Source organism: Lepus europaeus, chromosome 19, assembly GCF_033115175.1.
Source record: "Lepus europaeus isolate LE1 chromosome 19, mLepTim1.pri, whole genome shotgun sequence".
Lineage (NCBI taxonomy): Eukaryota > Metazoa > Chordata > Mammalia > Lagomorpha > Leporidae > Lepus > Lepus europaeus.
Window position 1 is genome coordinate 5197600 of NC_084845.1, and position 16666 is coordinate 5214265.

Genomic DNA, 16666 nt, shown 5'->3' on the forward strand with positions numbered 1-16666 from the left:
AGTGTCTTCAAGTTCGCTGTTGTGTTCTTTGGAATATAATTCCATTCATGTAAAAAAGTTATAATACATGTCTGTGTTTGTATCTTTTGTCAATTCATAGACACAGACCCACACAGATATAATGACAGGAATTAAATAGTAGCAATTATTTATAAAAGGGCTAAAGAATGAGATGTATGAAGAAACTGTTTTTATATGTGTACATTGCTATTTTACTGGGGCTCCACCACATATGGCTGATCTTAGGTCCAGCCCCTCCGGAAGCTGGGTTAGTAACTTCAGCCTCCAGTTTTTCCACAGGTCAGAACTGACAGAGTACAGCTCAAAGTGCCCACCATGGGTCACATTTTTAGACTGGGGCAAGCAAAGATCCTCCTATCAGGGAGGACACTCCCAGGGCTAAAGATTCCTCCAGGAGCCCAAGGGCAAAGGCTAGACCTCCTCCTGCAGAAGATCAACTCTTTACTACACAATGGGGAAGGACTTGGAATTTCTTTTTTTTTTCTTTTTTTTAATTTTTTTTAATTATTATTATTATTTTGACAGGCAGAGTGGACAGTGAGAGAGAGAGACAGAGAGAAAGGTCTTCCTTTTGCCGTTGGTTCACCCTCCAATGGCCGCCGTGGCTGGCACGCTGCGGCCGGTGCACCGCGCTGATCCGATGGCAGGAGCCAGGTGCTTATCCTGGTCTCCCATGCGGGTGCAGGGCCCAAGCACTTGGGCCATCCTCCACTGCACTCCCGGGCCACAGCAGAGAGCTGGCCTGGAAGAGGGGCAACCGGGACAGAACCGGCGCCCCAACCGGGACTAGAACCCAGTGTGCCGGCGCCGCAAGGTGGAGGATTAGCCTAGTGAGCCGCGGCGCTGGCCTGGGACTCGGAATTTCTAAGATGAGCTACAGGTCTAAAACAAATCCTGTAAATTCCAAAAACCCAAGCCCTTACCAGCCAACAGTGTTCAACTCTCGACATCCACATCTGTATTCAAATACTAGTTGAGCTATTAACAGAGAACTGTTTGAAAGTCCTGCAATCCTTTACCCAGGATGTTTAAGTTTTATTCCTGGATAAATCCAGACTGTCACAGGCTAAAACCAACCTGTGTTGGTCCCCTGGGTTTGCTGAGTTAGTCCGGTATACAGAGGTCTAGAACTCCTTTGAGAATTAGCAATGGGAAACCTGGATCTGGCATCCACATAAACTCTAGAGAGAAACATGAGAGGAATTTCCTGACACCCAAATCCCATGGAATGTTGGCAAATCTCCAGAAAATGATCTGTGTTCTCCTCAAAACCAGTGCAAACCACGTGAATTACCAAGACCCTGCTGTCTTGCTGGCTATCAGAGACATCAATGCAAGCTGACAGCTCCTGTAATCCCGAACCCTCCAGTCATGCTGGTCCCAACGTTAGTCATTTAGTGTTAATCCTATGAACAGCACATGTATCCTCATCGACTTTACCTGATGCTGAGTTCTAAAAATGAAGTTTCTTTCTTTCCACATCCTGCTTTTTAAAATTTATACTGTTCAGATGAGCTCAACTGACTTTGTATAAACCTCTACAAATCCATTAGGTGATGAAAGAAAAGAATAAAACCAAAGTGAGTTACCTGGGCCTGGATCATCTTCTGCTCGTGGGAAAGAGCTGACGACTGGGAGGCTCTGCCTTTGCGTCCTCGGGATCTATTCAACTTTCCGTTCAGCAATCTCAGTCTTCGATCAAGTGTGTTGTCAGAAACACTGAGCGCCAAATCCCATGACTTCCCCCCTACATGCGAGTCTTTTGCTTCTGAAGACTCAGGACCTGTGGGTCAAAGAGAAAATTCAAGTGGTACATTTCCTCTGGGTCTGGACAGTGTCTGCTCCTACTCACTCACCTTAACACATATGCCCAATATGTTGACTACCCCTGTATCTGGTGCCCCAGAAGATGCTAGACCTTTGGCCAATAAAGCCCAACATTCAGAATGGGGTGGAGGCCTTTATTCTGTGATGTTTCACTGGGAAGACTGCAAATAAATGCGGGGAATGAGCTCCACCACTGCACCAGGCCTCAGAAGCAGAGGAATTCAGTTATCCATGTTGGAGAGGATACAAGTAAAAGGTTGAAACCCATCTTACAACAAAAACCATCTCAAAAGGGAAAGGCAAGCCAATCTTAGTGTGTTGCTGTGGATTCCTTCTGAGAGGAGGAGTAGGCACGGAGTCACCACACAGACCCCGGGAGTCTGGTGAAAGCAGGCCTGAGGCAAGCAGCACCCAGACTTGTTTATTTCAGTTGGTACAGCTGCTGATATAGCCGAGGCAGCCAATCCGGTCAAGGGGCGGTTTATGCCCTAACCAATCACAGCCTGTTGCCAGGCAATTTCCAAAGCCATCCAATCACAGCCTGTTGCCAGGCAGGCTCTGTTGCCATGTGGTTTCCAAAGCCATCCAATCACAGCCTGTTGCCAGGCAGGCTCCGTTGCCATGGGGTTTCCAAAGCCATCTAATCACAGCCTGTTGCCAGGCAGGCTCCATTGCCAGTGGCCATCTTGGCATGCCCTTCTCATTCCACCACACATTAGTGGGAGAGACAAATCAATAAAGTTCTAAGACAATACACAGGAGAATCTCTCTGTTATTAGGCTATAGAATGATATTTTAAAGAGACCATGTAAAGGGTCCAGTGTTGTGGCATACATAGCAGATTAAGCCAACACCTGCAACACCAGCATCCCATTCGGGAGCCAGTTGATATGTCAGCTGCTCCACTTCCAATCTAGCTCCATGCTAATGGGCCTGGCAGCGGAAGTTGGCCCAAGTTCTTGGGCCCCTACACTCACATGGAAGATCCTGATAAAGGATTGACAAGAACACATTTACAATAAGTTTCACAGCAGCATTACTCACAATCCAAGCCATAAGCAATACAAGTATAATTAATAGCAGGAAAAAAATTGCCATATATTTAAACGGATAGTGACAGAAAACTACTATCTTTGGCCCAGTCTGTTAAGAATCCTATTACTTTAAAAAAAATTAATATACTTATTTTCAGTTTATTTGGAAGGCAGAGAAGGAGACAGACGGAAAGGGATCTACGCACTGGTTCATTCCTCAAATGCTCATGACAGCCAGGGTTGGGCCAGGCCAAAGCCAGGAGCCCAGACTCCAACCCAGGTATTGCACATGGGTGGCAAGGACCCACATACATTAGCTGCCTCTCAGGGTGTACATTAGCAGGAAAGTGGATCAGAAGTGGAGTAGCAGGGAACTGAACTAGGGACTCTCACATGGGAGCTGGGCTTACCCAAGGGGCCTTGGAACCACTGCACCAAACAACTGCCCCTAGAGTTCTTAAAGGACTGTAAAACAAAAAGCATATTCAAGAGATCTTATGTAGCTCGCAAATCCTAAACTATTTCCTGTAAGTTTTCCCAACGCTTGTTACAGAGCAAAGGAAATACACCTATGAGCAGTTGACAGGAAAACCAATCACCAACATAATATTGAGTAAAAGCCTGACACGTACACAGAGAATGATGCAAAATCCCAATAAACACAGTTCATATCAGGCAAAGCCAAATTAATAATGCTTAGGAACGATGAGTTATATGGTGAAGCTACAGAGCGAAGCCCAGCAGTGCTCACCAGAGAGAATAACACCATAATTACCGTTGAGGAGGGAAACTGTCTCACAGAAAATCACCAGGGTGCTGGCAATATTCTACTTCTTATAAACTGTGATGAGAGGTCAAAAAAGAGAAGTGGTGCAAGTAAAGGATATAAAGAATAGACAATCTGACTGAAATAGAACGGAGTTTTTGGGGAACTTAAAAGCATACTATGAACATTTTTATGCCGTTAAATTCTATATCCTACCTCCAGGAAAGCTGTTAACACCAGACACAACAGCAGGTGTATTTGATGGGTAGGTGATAAAACAGGGATACCCACTACCACTCTATTTCCTACTTTGCATTGCAGAGCTGAGTCAGTGTTGAGAGAATAATAGATTACAGGACAGAAAATGAAGGTTCTTTTCAGACATCACAAACGACGTGAGAAAAATAGTTCCCAGGAATCTCCTATTTCAAAGAGAAAATAGTCCCCCAGAAACTCCCAGGCAGAGTTCGCCTACGCAAGTGTGGTCAGTGAGAACTGCAGCCATCGCTACAGCGCTTGTCACAGCATCGGGAACCAGCGCCACCATCACGGCTCGGGTCACCCAGAACTCCCTGATAAACTGCGATACGGGTCACCTCGCCACAGACAAGGGTTCTTACCAAAATGGAGCCCCTGTCAGTGAGGGCACAAGGACGAAGCCTCGGCCGGTCTCGCTCACTGCCCAGACCACACTGGAATGTATCCCCTGCCCTTGAACCTCAACTGGGCCCCACACCCTAGCGCCTTCAACCCCACCGTGCATTCATTCCCAGGGTCCCAAAGCCCCCCAGTTCCAGGAATTCCCCCCTACCCCCTGCCCCCTACCCCCGCCCCTGGGGTCGGGGGCTTCGGCCCCGCGTCCCATCACGAGCCCGCCGGCAGCTGGTCCCCCACCTCTGCGGGTTCACTTTCTCAGAATAAACGCGGTCCGGCTGTAGATTCCCGCACTGCCTCCCCGCCATTCCGCGCCTCTCTTCCCAACGGCGAGGCGAGCGACCACACCTGCCACCACCTCGCCCAAGCAGCGCGGAGGGAGCGGGCTACAAGTCCCGCGCGCAGAGCTTCCGTGCGGCTCTGCGGGGCCCGGGCAGCCGTGGGCACCGACCGGCTCCGGGCTGCGGCGCCTTCTAGCCCAGGCGCCGAGCCCCGAGCGCCCCCCGACCACCAGCCGGGGGGCCCAGGCGTCCGCGGCTGCAGCCCGGCCCCGACCAAACGGAGCCCCACACCGAACCTGACCCTCAGGCGCCCCCACCCCTCACACGCAGGCTGACCCGCGAAGACCCCACAGCCCGGCGGCACGGAGACGGCGGCCGTCGACCCCTGCAGACCCCGGCCACAGTCGGCGCCGCGCAGACCCCCACCTGCGGCCCCCAAACACCTCCTCCCCCGCCACCGGTCCACGCCCACGGGCCGCCTCGCCCCATAAAAGCTAAAGCTCTCTATTCGCTCTAAAAACGGCCAAGGATAACGCCACACACTGAGCGTCCCCCAGACTTACCGGGGAGACCCAAATCCGACGCTTCCGCGAGCGGCTGCTTCTAAGCGGCGCATCTCCCAGCGGCCCAGTCGGCCTACGGAGGCCCGGCCGGGTCAGATATAGTTAGAGGCGCAGGAGAAACGGGATTTCCGGCGCTGCCCCGCTAGCCAACATGGCCGCGCCCTTGTATCTTCATGGGGGCGGCCATGTTTGAATACTGAACCATGGGAGAGTCTCTCTAAAACTGGATATAATGCTTGCTTCTCCCCAGCGGCTGCCTTTAGCAATAGTTTATTTTTGACAGGCAGAGTGGACAGTGAGAGAGAGACAGAGAGAAAGGTCTTCCTTTACCGTTGGTTCACCCTTGAATGGCCGCTGCACCTGGCACACCACGCTGATCCAAAGCCAGGAGCCAGGTGCTTCTCCTGGTCTCCCATGGGGTGCAGGGCCCAAGGACTTGGGCCATCCTCCACTGCACTCCTGGGCCACAGCAGAGAGCTGGACTGGAAGAGGGGCAACCGGGACAGAATCCGATGCCCCAACCGGGACTAGAACCCGGTGTGCCTGTGCTGCAAGGCGGAAGATTAGGCTATTGAGCCTCCGCACCGGCCTAGCAATAGTTTCCTGATGAGAGCAGGCTGCACAGGATTACCAACTCCAGCCTGCTGCTGCATTCTTTTCCCCGCCTCCTGATTGGTTGTTATTTTGGCCCTCTGATTGGTTAAACCTCAGGCCAGAGAGCCAGTTTTTGTATAAAAGAGCCAGTACGTGCAGGCCTCTCTGGCAACTCCTTCCTTGGAGCCTCTAACACCCTGTTCAGTGGACAGCATCAAAGAAGGCGCAGCTGGAAAGGCAACAAAGAGTCTGGCAATAAATAGTGGGCAAGAAGTGGTTCTTTAAGAATGGGAAAATGTTTTGAGAACTGGTGGAGCCTGAGGCTGGCCAGCACAGACTGGGGTGGAGACAGAGTAGGGAGCAGCTGGGAGGAGCCTACCTTGAGGCTAGGGTGAGGCCTTCCAGATAAGGCCACTAAAAGAACAGTAATGGTTTGAAGCCAACGGGAAATGGGGAATGAGCTTTGAGAGCTCAAAAATACTACGGGCCAAGAGCTTTTTGATAAAAGTGCCAAGACAATGCAACAGGTGTAGTCTTCTCAACAAGTGGCACTGGAGTAATTGGATATCCATATGCAAAAACAAGACCCTTAAACCGTACAGTAAAATGAGCTTAAGATGGATCCTAGACCCAAACTTAAGAAGTAAAAGTATAAAATTCAGAGAACAAAACAGGAGATAATCTTCATGAATATGGTTTAGTTCTGAAATAACACAGTGAAGGACAGACTATAAAAGAAAATAAAAGGGGCTGGTGCTGTGGTGTAGCAGGTAAAGCCACCACCTGCAGTGCCAGCATCCCACATGGCTGCCAGTTCAAGTCTCGGTTGCTTCACTTCCAATCCAGCTCTCTGCCAGGGCCTGAGAACGCAGTGGAAGATGGCCCAAGTGCTTGGGCCCCTGCACCATGTGGGAGACCCGGAAGAAGCTCCTGGCTTTGGATCAGTGCAGCTCTGGCCATTGTGGCCAATTGGGGAGTGAACCATCAGATGGAAGACCTCTCTCTCTCTCCTCCTCTCTCTCTCTCTCTGCCTCTCCTCTCTCTGTGTAACTCTTTCAAATAAAAATAAATCTTAAAAAAAGGGGTGTGTGGGGCCAGTGCTGTGGTGCAGTGGGTTAGCCCTCCGCCTGCAGTGCTGGCATCCCATATGGGCGCTGGTTCTAGTCCCAGTTGATCCTCTTCCGATCCAGCTCTCTGCTCTGGCCTGGGAAAGCAGTAGAAGATGGCCCAAGTCCTTGGGCCCCTGCACCCGCGTGGGAGACCTGGAGGAAGCTCCTGGCTCCTGGCTTCAGATCAGCCCAGCTCCAGCCATTGTGGCCATTTTGGAAGTAAAGAAGTAAACCAGCAGAAGGAAGACCTCTCTCTCTGTCTCTCCTTCTCACTGTAACTCTAACTCTTAAATAAATAAAATCTTTAAAAGGGAGGGCTGTTATGAATTACAAAACATGCACTTATGAAATTCCAAGGATTTTAGGAGCTCTTTGTCAAAGAGCTAGGACAAAGATGGAGTATCTTTCTTTTTTTTTATTTTTTTGACAGGCAGAGTGGACAGTGAGAGAGAGAGACAGAAGAGAGAAAAGTCTTCCTTTTACCGTTGGTTCATCCTCCAACAGCCGCTGCGGCCGGCGCACCACGCTGATCCGCAGCCAGGAGCCAGGTGCTTCTCCTGGTCTCCCATGCAGGTGTAGGGCCCATGAACCTGGGCCACAGCAGAGAGCTGGACTGGAAGAGGGGCAACCAGGACAGAATCCGGCGCCCCGACCAGACTAGAACCTGGTGTGCCAGCACCACAGGTGAGGGATTAGCCTATTGAGCCGCAGCGCCAGCCTAAATAATTTTTTTTTTAAAGAACACAGTCCCCTGTGCCACTTCTGCAGCCCAGCTGCCCCACACCCTGTGTGACCTTATGCTTTTTTTTTTTTTTTTGACAGGCAGTGTTAGTGAGAGAGACAGAGAGAAAGGTCTTCTCCCATGCAGGTGCAGGGCCCAAGGACCTGGGCCATCCTCCACTGCCTTCCCGCGCCATAGCAGAGAGCTGGCCTGGAAGAGGAGCAACCGGGACAGAATCCAGCACCCCAACCGGGACTAGAACCCGGGGGGCTGGCGCCACAGGCGGAGGATTAGCCTAGTGAGCCACGGTGCCGGCCCCTAAAGTATCTTTCTTATTACATCATAACTTCAGAAATAACAATATAAAAGTCAGTGGTGAAGGGAATAGACTACCTCTTAAAATTACAAAACCATTGGCAAGGCAACTAGAAATGAGGTTCAAGGTAATCTCTCTGAAAATGCACATCAGCTGTTATTATCTGATGTACAGAGGTTAGGCCTAAAAGAAAAATTCAAACACGTATCATTTTCTCGTGAGCTCTCTGATATTTTGCTAATGGTACTTTGCATTTAGCTTGTCCAGAATAGTTTTATAGTTTCTATTTCTTTCCTGACAAAGGCTGCTGAATCAGTGAAATCCTGCTATATACATGGTCATCTTAAAGTTATGTTCTCCAGTGTAAACTTCTACATTGAAGTCTTATTTCTCAGTAAGTCTTCACGGTGGCCATATTTCTATCAGCAATGAGCTAATGATCCACGCTGAACCCTTCTATCTTCCCGCACAAAGCTTTCCTAGTCTACACAGATTTTTGTCTCTGTATACCCCTTTCAGACATATGAGCTAGAAACTTCTGTTCAAGACATCTCCACGTCGGACTTTATCCAACAGGTTTTCACTGAAAATATGAGGTAAAGTGTAACTAGAGGCACGACCATATTTGCTAGGTCTATTTCCTGGGGAAACTCTTTAAGCCTGAAGGCACACATCTGATAACAGGCAGCACCATATCCAACCTCCTAGAAACACTGCAGCACAGCCGGTAGAGCTGTCGCCTGCGATGCCAGCATCCCGGATCAGAGTGCTGGCTTGAGTGCCGGCTGCTCTTCTCCTAATCCAGCTCCCTTCTAACATGCCTGCAAAAGGCGCAGAAGACGGCCCAAGTCCTTGGGCATCTGTACCCGCGTTGGACACCCGGAGTAAGTTCTTGGCCCAGCCCCCAGCTGTAGTGGCCATTTGCAGAGTGAACCAACAGACGGAAAATCTGTCTCCCTCCATCTCCAGACTGCGGGGTGGGCTCTGTGAGGTCACAAGGCCACGCCCCCTTGGCGTTTCTGACGGCAGCCGGACCGGCTGTGGGGAGAAATGGAAATTCTCCGTTACCTCACTGCCTTCGTGGTATCTGTATGTGGTGCTGCGCCAACTGCCTGAGGCTTCTGCAGAGGCTTTCTCCTCAGCGGCTGGCGTGAAAGATGTCGGCGCCCTAGGTGCGCATCACCAGGTCCCATGGGGGCGGCCATCTTGGAGGAAGGCCGGGTCCGTAAGGCAGACATCTGAAGATGAAGTTGGAGAGTGGAGTTGGCTTTGAAAGTAGGCTGGCGGGGACTCAGAAGCGGGAGTGCGAGGTCAGCACCAGGGGCGGGCCTTCGTAAAGTTCAACTTGTCCATGCATGCTTACTTCCAGAAATAGGTGAGGTGAGGGTGACAAGGAGGCATTAGACACAGGAAGTTACATGGAGACAATTGTCACCCTGTGTGTGGTTCACGAGAAGTACACCTAAAAATGTTAGTTCCTTTGATGCAGGCAAGGGAAGTTACCTGTAGGGGACCAACTCAATATTCCTATTTAAAAAAATGAGAAATATTCCAAGTTCTTTTAATGTAGTTTTTCTCAACAGACTTCTAATGATCTGATATTCCCTTGTTGGAATACATCCAATTTAATTTTATTCATTCTCTTTGACACAATTCTAACTTTTAGTCTGTGATTGTTTTCTTAATATATATTAACCACAATAGCTTTTGTAATAAAAAAAAAGGAATATATAATGATAGATTAACACTTTGGTAACTTATGGAACATAGACTCAAGCACAACAGCAGTCTACAGCAATTTTAAAAACACTACAGTTGTGGGTTTAAATAAGATAACTATATTCTTCACTTCAAAGGCCAAAACGTGCAGTATTTTATACATATATAAAAATACTCGTGCATGTGTGTGTCCTGATTTTGTTATTGGGACAAATTGTAAAATTTATCCTCCTGAAAATTTGGTTAAGTAAAATAGTTTGAATTTATTAGGGTTTGTGCTCATGGATAAAGAATGACTTAAGTTCTTGCTTAGGAAAAATATCTCAACCATCTCTTTATTATAATCACAAATTAAAATGTTTTAGAAAATGCTACAATGATGTAGAAATTCACTGTATGACATAAAAAAGTCTTTCATACAATATAATTCCATTCCATACATTTGAAAACTTTTACATAATACTTGTACATTAATGCTTGATTTTTGGTTATAATTATGGAGATTTAAAGTTTCTTCAATTTGTGTAATTCCAATCTCTACAATTTCTTAAAATACTATATTCCCTTCAGGATTAAATTGCATCTACAGTGCCAAGCTCTGAGAGATGGTAAGATCACCACACAGCTAACAGAAAGCGGAAAGTGCGCGTGCTAGGGAGGAAATGGAACAGATGGAGTACTCCTACACTGCTGCTGGGAAAGCCAGCACAGCCACTTGGGAAAAGTTGGGCACTTTTTGGTGAACACAAACTTAACACATGAACCAGCAGTTGTTGGTGTCTCTCCCAAAGACCAACTTATGTTCACATAAAATTAGGTATAGAAATGCTCAAAACATCTTTATTTATAACAGTGAAACATTGCAAACAACTCAGATATCCAACAATGATTGGATAAACCACGGCAATTGTTAGAAAGTACTACTAGTAAGAAAAAAACCCACAACTGTTTATACACCCAACAGCTTGGATGGATATTAAGAGAAATTTGCTGAAGGAAAGCCCGTCTACCAGATTACATACCTTATGACTCCAATTCACTAGCATTCTTGAAGTGAATTAGAGTGATGGAGTAATGAGGGAGTAACTGGGTCATGGCTGGTGGGAGGATGTGACTGTAAGAGGCAGCAGGAGGATGTTTCTGTGTTGGCAGAACAGTTCTGCATTCTGATTGTGATGGACTTACACAAATCTAACAAATCTATATGTTATAAAATTTCATAGAACTCGCCAGCGCTGCGGCTCACTAGGCTAATCCTCCGCCTGTGGCATTGGTACCCCGGGTTCTGGTCCCGGTTGCTCCTCTTCCAGTCCAGCTCTCTGCTGTGGCCCGGAAAGGCAGTGGAGGATGGCCCAGGTGCTTGGGCCCTGCAGCCGCATGGGAGACCAGGAGGAGGCGCTGGCTCCTGGCTTCGGATTGGCGCAGTGCGCCGGCCGTAGCGGCCGTTTGTGGGGTGAACCAACAGAAGGAAGACCTTTCTCTCAGTCTCTCCCTTTCACTGTCTAACTCTCTTTGTCAAAAAAAAAAAAAAAAATTCGTAGAACTCTAAACAACAAAGACAAGACACCATTTTTTCTTTTTCTTTTTTCTTTTTTTGTTTGTTGACAGGCAGAGTTAGGCAGTGAGAGGGAGAGACAGAAAGAAAGGTCTTCCCTCTGTTGGTTTACCCCCCAAATGGCCGCTATGGCCTGAACCACGCTGATCTGAAGCCAGGAGCCAGGCGCCTCCTCCTTGTCTACCATGCCGGTGCAGGGCCCAAGCACTTGGGCCATCCTCCACTGCCTTCCCGGGCCACAGCAGAGAGCTGGACTGGAAGAGGATCAACCGGGACAGAACCGGCATCCCAACTGGGACTAGAACCTGGGCTGCTGGCGCCACAGGCGGAGGATTAGCCTAGTGAGCCACGACGCCGGCCAAGACACCAGTTTTCAATGCATGCAAAAATTACAAAAGTCCAAGTAAGGTCCGTAGCTCAACAGCATTCTACTAATTATTTTAATGATTTTGATACAGCATATGGTTATGTTACAGAATATCACTGAAGCAGTTGTGTGAAGGGTACTCTAGAACTTTGTATATTTTTTAATTTCTTGTGAAATCATTTCAAAACATCTTATTAAAATCACTTATTTTTGTGAACTAATGCTACTTATAAATTTGAATAAACACAAATAAGCTGAACTACACTTACAAATTTAATGTTTGTTTTGAAATAATCACTAGAAAAAGGAAATTTAGGGCCCAATATATGCAAGAGCTAATCATATAATGATCCAAGATGGGCCAGAACAATGCTGTATTGCATATAGCATTATAATTTAAATCAGTGATGAGAACAACCCACTTTAAAAATTATGGAGTCATTGAGAATATGCTTCAGATTATCCTGTCCCAAAATGGACAGCAGGTGTATGATGGCTCCAGACTTGTAAGAGAAAACTTTCAAGGCTTCTTCATTAATTTCCTGGCACTTGGCTAAGGTTACTCTATATTTATTTTAAGTTTTATTTCTGCTTGCATTAATTACAGAAGATGAGGCAGAACATATCACATGATTCCTGCTGTATTCATTGCCATTTGAGATTTTTTTTCTCCAGTATGAAAGTGCTGACAACTATTTAGGTTTTGTTTCTGGGCAAAGACTCCTGTGATGACTGTGTTGCTACACTGTGTGAAGTCACTGATGATCTATTATGGTCACTGGTGAGAAGTATTTTCCCACAGGCTTTTCTAGTCTATAAGGTTTTTCCGTACCACTATATTCCAAAAGCTGTACCTATGAAATTTATATTTATTAAATAAAAGCTTTCTAAATAAAAAGATTTTTCTGTTTATATTACTTAGAACTTTTTTTCAAGACTTTTCTGTATATATCAGAGGAGTTCCCCACCCCCACCGTTGATTTTGAAATACAGTAGGAGGTAATCACTGAAGGCACTAGGGCATCCTCTACATTCATGAAATTTCATTCCTGTGCAAACTCCATCAACTCCCAAGGATGAAAATCTATCAACTGGCTGCTATATGCTGACTCTATTCATTTACACTGAGAATACACAGATGTTCAATGAGTTCACTGTATTAACATGCTTTGTCTCCTGCATGAATTTTCTATGTAGTAAGTTCACATTCCCTGCAAAAAATTATGTATCTTGACCTATACATTTTAATACGTATAGGTCATATTTTTAATGAAACGACATAAAATATTACCCCTCATCTCTGAATTGTCTCTTACATGAATTCTTTGATATACAAGTGTGTATCAAAGAATTTAACAACTGAATTCATGTTAAATGCTTTCTCACATTGATTGTATTCAGTTTGTGTCCTGTGTAAAATCTCTGGTGGATCAGGAGACTGATAGAGTGCAAACAGGATTGTCTACACTAAACATATATGTCTATCATGTGAGATCCGACACTGCCCAAGGCATTATTTTCTTCAGAAGACATGACCATGTTCATTGCATTGTTAGGGTTTAATTCCATTATGAGTTCGCTGATGTACAATGAGATTTCTTTTTGAGGAGAAGGCTTTTCTACATTCACTGCAGACAAAGGGCTTCTCTCCTGTATGACTTCGTTGATGAATCATTAATTGGCTTTTCACAGCGAAGCCTTTACCACATTCGTTGCATGCATAGGGTTTCTCTCCAGTGTGAACTTGCTTATGAAGAATGAGCTCTGTTTCCAAAGCAAAGCCTTTTCCACATTCATGGCATATATAGGATTTCTCCCCTCTGTGGATTTGCTGGTGTACAATGAGATAGCGTTTCATGGTGAAACCTTTCCCACACTCGCTGCATGGAAAGGGTTTCTCACCAGTATGTGTCCGCTGATGGACAACCAGATTGCTCTTAAAGGCAAAACCCTTGCCACATTCCCTGCATGTGTAGGGTTTCTCTCCTGTATGAGTGCGCTGGTGTAACATCAGTGCACTGTTCACAATGAAGCCCTTCCCAGTCACTGCATTTGTAAGGTTTCTCTCCAGTATGCGTCCGCTGGTGTACAACCAGCCGGCTCTTCAAGGGGAAGCCTTTGCCACACTCACTGCATGTGTAGGGTTTCTCCCCTGTGTGAGTGCGCTGGTGTATGATGAGCTTGCTCTTCACGGTGAAGCCTTTTCCACACTGATTACAGACATGGGATTTTTCTATCGTATGATTTCTCTGATGTACAACGAGGTTACTCTTCCTAGGAAAGCCTTTTCCACATTCATCGCACACAAAAGGTTTCTCCCCTGTATGAGTTCGCTGATGTTCACTCAGACGACTCTTTATGGTGAAGCCCTTCCCACACTCATCACATATATATGGTTTCTCTCCCGTGTGATTTCGTTGATGTATGCTGACGTAGTGCTTTGTGGTGAAGCCTTTCCCACACTCAGTACAAACGTAGGGCTTCTCTCCTGTATGAGTTCGCTGGTGTATCACTAGCATGCTTATCCCAGTGAAGCCCTTTCCACACTCATTACATAGAAAAGACTTCTCTCCAGTATGGTTTCGCTGATGTACAATGAGATTACGTTTGCCTGGGAAGCCTTTTCCACAAACACTGCATACACAGGGTTTTTCTCCAGTATGAGTTCGCTGGTGCTCAATCAGACGGTTCTTCATGGTGAAGATTTTTCCACAGTCACTGCATATAAAGGATTTCTCTCTCTTATGAATTCTCTGATGTTCATTGAGCCTGGACTTTCTAGAAAATACTTTTGTGCACATATTGCAACCATAAGGCTTCTCTCCTGTATGAACTCTCTCATGATCCATGAGTTGAGACTTCTTGAAAAAGGCTTTCCCACATTCATGGCATACATGGGTTTTCTCTATTTCATGAGTTCTCTGATGCTTAATGGCTTGAGACTTACTGCTATTGGGTTTTCCACTTGGAGGGAATTTTACTGTGGAATTAAATTTTTCACACTTACGCTCAAATGATTTCCCATTTCCAAGAAATTTAGGGGAGTTTTTAATTTCACAGCTTTTATTCTGGCTTACTAAACTTAACTTTGATTTCAATGTTTTTATGTATAACTCAAATGTATAATTTTCCCTTAAAGGCAAATGACTTTTGTTTTGACAAACAATACTTCCAAGTGCATTTTGTTCATGGTGCTGTTCCATACTCTTCAGCATTCTTTGATTTTCCCTGAAATGATTCTGAAGATGATTATCAATTTTGTGGTTTTCTACAAAAGAAGAGAACAGGGAATCCTTTTATCATCTTGTGTGGACTAACACTTAAAAAAAAAAAAACTCCATAATTTTTTTTTTTTTGTTTTTTTTTGGACAGGCAGAGTGGACAGTGAGAGAGAGAGAGACAGAGAGAAAGGTCTTCCTTTTCCGTTGGTTCACCCCCCCAATGGCCGCTGCAGCCGGCGCACCGTGCTGATCCAAAGCCAGGAGCCAGGTGCTTCTCCTGGTCTCCCATGCAGGTGCAGGGCCCAAGGACCTGGGCCATCCTCCACTGCACTCCCAGGCCACAGCAGAGAGCTGGACTGGAAGAGAAGCAACCGGGACAGAACCTGGCACCCTGACTGGGACTAGAACCCATTGTGCCAGCGCCATATGCAGAGGATTAGCCTATTGAGCTGCGGCGCCAGCCTCCTTAACGTTTTTAAAATATAGCTATGATAAAAGTATAAAATCAACTTCATGTGTATATGTTCTCTATCAATTGATTATTGGTAAAAACACTATAAGATTAAAAAGTCTACAAGTAAGGCTTGGCAGTTGATAGTTTATATCAACATAGTAAAATGAAGGCATTGTTGAAACCAAAACACAGGGTTGGTAGGAATGCCATTTCCAACACTACTTGCAGAGATACCATACCACAAAGGTGAAAGAGACAACTGACCCAAAATGATGAGGGTTGTATTTCTTGACTCTGCAAATTTTGGAGTGGCTCCTAGCTACAAAGCACTCCATTGGTGTTTGGGATATATAAAATATGCCTCCATTTCATTAATCACAAATTCTAATTAGGAAAAACTAAATAAACAAGAAGGAAAGAAAGGAGACTGGAAATGACTAAATGTGTTTTTTGTTTGTTTGTTTTTTGACAGGCAGAGTGGATAGTGAGAGAGAGAGACAGAGAGAAAGGTCTTCCTTTTAGCCGTTGGTTCACCCTCCAATGGCCGCTGCGGCCAGCGCATCATGCTGATCCGAAGCCAGGAGCTTCTCCTGGTCTCCCATGCGGGTGCAGGGCCCAAGGACTTGGGCCATCCTCCACTGCCTTCCCGGGCCATAGCAGAGAGCTGGCCTGGAAGAGGGGCAACCGGGATAGAATCCAGCGCCCCGACTGGGACTAGAACCCGGTGTGCCAGCGCCGCAAGGCAGAGGATTAGCCTGTTAAGCCACAGTGCTGGCTGACTAAATGTGTTTTGAAGCTGTGGAGATGGAATGAGGTAGAAAATAATCAGATTATATTTTTATAAAGAAAATACAAAGTTAAATGATGGTTTCAGTGGCTAACATAAGGGAGGAATCAAATATTATTTCACTAAGTATACGGCCTGAGCCACTAGGTAGGTGGAAGAGTCTCATAATGAGATGGGGAGTACTGAAGTCTAGAACATGTAACTGAAAATAAGCATTGTGAAACAAACTGAAATACTACCAGGACATGTAGTGCTACAGACATTAAGATTCCGGAGGCAAGATAACAATGTGGAAAAAATATGTGCTAGCACATATTAAAGAAAAGAGGATAAGACATGTTGGGAGGACATATGGAGTGAAAGGTGATGAGGGTACAGAACCAAGGGTTTGCACATGCTAGCTTTTACTTTTGGGATTCTTTAAGTCCATTTAGAAGAACCAAGCTCTGACTATAGTGATTAGGAAAATATACAGGGCCCGGCACTGTGGTGTAGCCGGTAAAGCTGCCGCCTGCAGTGCCAGCATCCCATATGGGCACTGGTTGGAGACCTGGCTGTTCCACTTCAGGATTACTGATCCAGTAATCCTGGCAATAAATGTTTGCATTAACACAAACATTTAATTTCCTCATGTCCCTACTCCACTATTTCTCAGATAGATACCTTCTAATGCTGGC

The 16666-nt window shown here is 46.1% G+C and overlaps 1 protein-coding gene across 1 annotated transcript in view; it reads right to left on the reverse strand.

The window, feature by feature from the left end:
- LOC133748880 (zinc finger protein 432-like) overlaps positions 1-16666 on the reverse strand; it is a 53350-nt gene that overhangs the window by 27199 nt on the left and 9485 nt on the right. Inside the window, 2 exon segments of the mRNA XM_062177955.1 lie at positions 13116-13569; positions 13571-14795. Coding sequence (XP_062033939.1) covers positions 13116-13569; positions 13571-14795 — 1679 coding nt within the window.